Source organism: Peromyscus maniculatus, chromosome 5, assembly GCF_049852395.1.
Source record: "Peromyscus maniculatus bairdii isolate BWxNUB_F1_BW_parent chromosome 5, HU_Pman_BW_mat_3.1, whole genome shotgun sequence".
Classification (NCBI taxonomy): domain Eukaryota; kingdom Metazoa; phylum Chordata; class Mammalia; order Rodentia; family Cricetidae; genus Peromyscus; species Peromyscus maniculatus.
In genome coordinates, this window is record NC_134856.1 from 132177015 (window position 1) to 132183014 (window position 6000).

Consider the following 6000-nt stretch of genomic DNA (forward strand, 5'->3'; position numbering starts at 1 on the left):
GTAGTATGTGGCATTGGTGTATATTTGTGCATTGTGTATGTAAGATGTACAGATGTTATATATATAATATGTGGTATGTATGTGTGTGTGGTAATTGGCTATAATAATGTGTGTATGTATAAGTATATGAGGTATGGGGTTGTACTCTGTATGTGTGGTGTGGTGTGATGTGTGTGGTATGAGTATATATCTTGGCAGTTTGTGTGTAGAGTGTGATATGTATATGTATGGTATGTGGCATGTGTATATATCTTTGTAGTGGGGTGTAAGATATGGATATGTAACAGGGTATACTCATTTTACACATCGACACTTATGTCACATAAGAGAGGACACATTTTTCCAGACCAAATTAAGAACGTAACCATTAATGTCATGAGAATTTCTAAAGCTATTGTTCAAATGTTCTAGGTGCTATTTTCATGCAAGCTACACATTACAAGGTTATTGAACAACTTGAAGATAAAACAAAGTTCAACTCATCTAGAACTAAAACAAAATTCAATTAATTCTCCCTAAGGCATCGTGGACGTACTTAAAAGGACTTGCGATGACTATTTGGCATGAACTTTACTCACAGTTCCTAAAAACAAGCTGTAAGAAAAAGATGTCTTTATAGATGAGTCAAATCAAAATTCAAGAATAATTTCAGAATAAATCTAGTTTATAAAAACCATCCATAAAGATAAATAGAAGATCAATGAATAAAACAGATGACTCACACACCCCAGATGTCACCAGATTCATAAATCAGAGAAATGAAATTATTTTAAAAGAGTTTATAGGAAAAAAAAAAAAAAACACCAAGGCTTTGTTCCAGAAGAAACCCAGTCCCAGCATGCCAGGGAGTAACTCCTCCTCCTTTTTGGTTGGCAAAACCTCCTCAGGCCTGGAGGTTCAGCAGCAAAATGATAGCAAGGATGTAGGGGGCCCTGGGTTCAATGTTCAACACTGGGGGAGACCTTTCACCCCAGTAAAGGGGTGATGCCCACAAACAGAAATACAGCCATCAGCAGGACCTCTGAGCAGCCTAACCTGCCAGCTCCCTGGGTGGCAACCACAGTACGCTCAGCTCTGCTGAGAACCTCCAGTCTTTGCTTCTCGGGTGGATCTTACTTTGGCTGTTAGCACTTGAGCCTGCTCTAAATGTGTTCACTTCTCAGCACATCAACCCCTCTGGGCCTTTTAAAATCTGCATTCTAAAGAGCCCTTCTTGGAGGAGCACATTGGAGCCAAAGACTGGCCCAGGGCAGACCACAGTCTCACACCTGACAACTGTAGTCTCGGGCTCCACCAAGCAGTTCCAAAACCAGACCTGAGACCTGCTTGTCTTCAGGGACTCTCTGGTTCCAGGTCCTTCCACAAACGGTAAACCCCCTGACTGGAACCAGGAAAGAGAAGGAGGGGCAGCCTGAGCGGTCGCACCACGCCAGGTGAGCGGCTGCAAACTCACATTCCTTTATCTCCAGCCATCTCCAGACTGTTGTTATATCCAAAGAGAAAGCAAGCTTTAGATAGACATGTAAGGACACTATTCGCAGTTCTTTGCTCTTAGGTTTTTCTGTTCTGTCTATCCATGGCATGGCTTCCTGTTCTTTCTCTTTTATGTTACCACAATTAAACAAGTGTCTGGGATACTTGGAGGGATAAAATAGTGTTGCCGGTGAGGCCTGGCTCAAAGCAGTCTAAACCTGAGCTCTCCTGAGTGCATAAGCCCCTGCCCTTCTCTAACAGCAGGCTCAGGTCTGTGGCTACGTTGATAGAGTGCTTACATAGGATGCTGGAAGCCCCAAATTTGATCCCATGGATCTCCATGAACCAGGCAGGTCTGTACATACCTGCAATTTCCACACAGAGGTAGAGGCAGGAGGATCAGAAGTTCAAGGTCATCATTGACTGACTACATAGTAAGTTCAAATCTAGCCTGGGATACTAAGACCCTGTCTCAAGAAAGAAAAAAAGAAAAAGAAAAAGAAAACTCTTAAAGAAAAGGGTGAACTAACAGCAGACCCAGGGGTAGCTGAAAGCAGTACTGGTTAAATGTGCTGGTGGCTTGGAATTCTGCTGGTTGAGAACTTCTTTCAGTTTTCACTCTTCTATTCTTCATTGAAGAAATGGTTTGACATTGTATAGACAATCAAAACCCATCAAGCTTCAGTATCTACAACACCTCTGTCAAGTAGATGAAGTATCTGAGAATTATCACTCCTGTCTACAACACCCCATTACCACCTACCACTTGGTACTTCTTGTAGATCCCTGTGATGATCCAGTGTAGGAATTTTTCAGAAAACTGGAAAACATCTGGGGCTTTCTTTAACTTAGAATTATATCAAATAGAATTAAGCAGTTTCACAAACGGTAAATCTTCAGATTTTAGAACTGAGTCCCTATTAGAAAATGCAGGCGTCTGAAGGTATCAGCAGAGTCCTTCAGTCATCCACAAGACTAAATTCAGAGATTGTAAGTTTTTGAGTTTTTCAATAAAACAAGTCATTTTAAGCACAACATGGCAATGTGGGAAATCTGCTCACATGTGCCAACAGGAGGCCATTCGATCAGTTGAAGGGGACAGGCACACAAGGACTGCAATTGTCATTTAGTGTCTGGATTTCGTTCTGTGTGATCTCAGACTTCTTCAGGGATTCAGGGACCACCCCTGGACTTATGCTCACAGGACGCCACTGTTCACAGCTGCTGGCCAACAACAGGACCAAGAGAGGACAGTGCCATGCACCTCCATGTGCCAGTGCCCCTGGGGCACTACTGCCCCCTCAGGGACACAAGCAGCCTCAGAGTACACCCAGTCCGCTTTCTGGCCCTGAGTATACTGCTGCTGACTCTAAGAGAACTCAAAACTGTCCCCACAGGAAGAGCCCAGGCTAAGCCCACTGTCTTCCTATGTTCATCTTCCTATGCCCATCTGACCAGGGCAAAGCCTTAGGTAAAGGGATTTTTCTCCCTAAAATACCATTTTAATTTGTCTGGCTGAATATTCAGATTCCAGACTCGTTGGCCTGCTCCTTGGAAACTGGTACGGCTGACATCAAGCAAAGTGGTTCTTTTCAAACAGGAGTTTGAGAATTGTCCCTCATTTTGAAAGCAACCCTCTGTGTCCTACCTAATACATACCAATAGCTTTGCCCAGCTCCCCTTGTTTATTTTAAATGCTTCCCAGAAAGAAGCATAAGATGCAATGATGAGACTAAGAGAGAGAACGAATATATTACAGTCATGATTTAACCTCCAGGTTGTCAGGGTTCCGGTTTTGTTTGTTTGCTTTTGCTTGCTTGCTTGCTTTTACTCTTTGGCCCCTGGACATGTAATTTAAATAAGCAATATTCATCCTTTTAAAGATAAACTCAACCAGATGCATATGTTTTATGCTAATCTGTGTCCCTTTTGCTAAAATATGATGATAAAGTATGATCTGTGTTCAGTAGCTGAGAGGTCAAATTAAAGTGCAGGCTGGAGGGGAGAAAGCTTTATATGTGTTTTATACAGTCAAAGATAACATGCATTCCTTTGGGAAGTTGGTTCCAAGCTGCTAAGATACTGCATTTTACCCAAAGATGTGCCCTGTGGAATTTTTAAATTGGATCTGCAACTAGTGCTTACAGACCAGACAGTCTGTCCTACAGGTTTGTTAACGCAGGTGGCTGGGAGAGCATCTGTTTCATCAGAAAAGCTATGCCTGGGGTGGTGAGACTGAAACAAGCCCCTGGACTCCCTCCTGGCCCTCACCTGGGAGAAGCATGGCTGTGGCTGCTTCAGCTGGTCAGACTGGAGGAAATGAGCACTCGGCAGATTAACTGAGCTGTGCTGAGTACCTTAAACGCCACGGCATGCTTGTGAACCGCAGGAATTCTACCAATTACACTGTAAGTGTGTGTGTGTGTGTGTGTGTGTGTGTGTGTGTGTGTGTGTGTGTGTGTGTAATCATATATGTATAAAATCGTTCATTGTGTTGCAAGAAAAAGTCCTTTCCAGCCTGTGGGTCCAAGAGCCACAGCCTCATCCCCTGTTAGTCCACTTAAAGGGAAGACAATTATCACCCAAAAAATAGTCCCACCTACTCCTTCCACTGAAGTAAACCAAAACAGTTCAGGGCCAAAGAATATCTTTCCAGGTAAAACACTAGAACCCATCTTATAGGAAGCAAGGCTGCCTCTGCCCTGCCCTCCAGAAGCTGGGTGGTCTTGCTCTGGAGGGGAATATGGCCCACCCCGCCGCCAGGAGTTATGGCATTGGGGGGGGGGGGGTGGCTGCCAGATCTGACTAGTGTACTTCTAGTAGGCCAGACCACGATCTCAGGGTAGACGCCTAGAGCGAGAGGGGACGCTGGCAGGACTTCTGATGAAGCCAGGTAGCAGAAGTAGACCTCAACAAGAGTGCCCTGGGGAAAGCAGGCCCCATGCGAGGGGGCCAGACAGTTCAACCTTTACCTCCACCCGCCACATGTGAAAGGTACATTTGTAGTTCACTCCTTGCCCTGTCAAGCAAGAGGATGGCTAAGATGGGCGCATTTCCTCATATTCAAACCGTCGTCTGTGTTCCCCACACCTTGGAGCTTCAGAGAAGGACATCTGTCCCCAGCTGCCCCAACTCCCCCACGCACCCCGGCCCCAGGACCTTCGCCCAGCTGTGTGCTCCAGTTACCTACCTTGACCACATAGGTGACTCCCGGCCCCAGCACCTGGTCGTTGGAGTGAGGTGCGCCCCGCGGGGGCCTGGGCAGCGGCTCGTCGCCGGCCCGGCTCTTCCTGGGGGCGCTCATGCTGGCGGCCTGGGCGCGGGACCCGGGGGTCGCGCTGCCACCGTCCGGGGCCGCCAGGCTGGGCGCGCTGCAGCTGCCCGAGAGCCGCGCGCCCGCCCGCTCCCGGGCGGCCGACGACAGGCCACGCAGGCCGGAGCTGGAGAGTTTCAGGTGGGACACCTTGTGGAGCAGGTGGCCCAGGCTGCCGGGCCCATCGTCCGGCGCCTTGCGCAGCGCCTCGCCCGACACCAGGTAGGGGGTCGCCGCGGGCGCCGCCGAGACCTTGCCGCCGCTGCCGCTGCCGCTCACCGACAGGCTGTGGAGAAGGTCATCGACCGATGTCACCGAGTCATTCCTGAAGCGGTTGTACTTGGTGCGTGGAAGCATGCCCCTCCGTGAGCTCGCCGCATCCGCCCGGGCGCTGCTGGTGCCGGCCCCGGCGCGGGCTGCCGCGCATAGCACACGAGCCGCGAGCCCCGGAGAGGGACCAGGAGCTGGGGTCCCAGGACAACCTTTCCGGAGAGGGACAGACGAGGCCGGCGACCGAGCCCTCACACCGTTACAAGGCAGCAGAGCAGCCGACACGCAGCGCGGGCCCGGGAGACCACGGGTTGGGGTGGAACGCTTGCCTTGCAAAAGTCATAGTTGCCGCTGATGGAGCGCCCAGCTGCACCGGGCTGCTCCCAGCAAAAGCGTGACTCACTCTGAGGAGACCCTTCTCAACAAAGGCTCGGTGAGCTCCGCAAACCACTTCCTGTAGCAAAAAGAGAGAGAAGAAAACGACATCCACCCGCTGTCAGCAACTACAGCCAATCAGTTCTCAATTTTCCTTTTTCTACCTTCGCAGATATTTCCTTCCGATCTTTGCTTTTTCACCTACCCCTTCCCCAGCCCGCATTTGTGCCAAAGGCAAATCCAGCTCCTTCAAATGATCTCTTGAACTTTCCAAAATCCATTATTCCATGTCAGGGTTTGTTCTTCCTTTGCTCAGCTCATGTGGGTGAGCCCCAGAAGTGCCTGACAGCGATGCGTTAAAATGTGACGAAGGCTTCCTAAGAGATCTTCAGGCGAATCCTGATGGATCCTGATTTGGAAAGGAGCAAGAATTTTTAAGTAAGAAAAAGAGGGGACCCTTCACCATCAGATGAATATTTTTAAAAAGCATCAATTTTCTGTGGTTTGCTTTTCTTGTTCAGATCAACAGAGCAGCCATGAATGTCTGCTGGCGAGTGTCTGTGGCGAAG

General features: G+C 48.5%; 1 protein-coding gene across 1 annotated transcript in view; it reads right to left on the reverse strand.

Annotated features, from left to right (window-relative positions):
- The window catches only part of Shc3 (SHC adaptor protein 3), a 133868-nt gene extending 128479 nt beyond the window's left edge, over positions 1–5389 (reverse strand). Inside the window, exon 1 of the mRNA XM_006976853.4 lies at positions 4664–5389. Coding sequence (XP_006976915.1) covers positions 4664–5143 — 480 coding nt within the window. The 5' untranslated portion in view covers positions 5144–5389. The remainder of the gene's footprint in view (positions 1–4663) is intronic.
- Between the last annotated feature and the right edge of the window lie 611 nt (positions 5390–6000).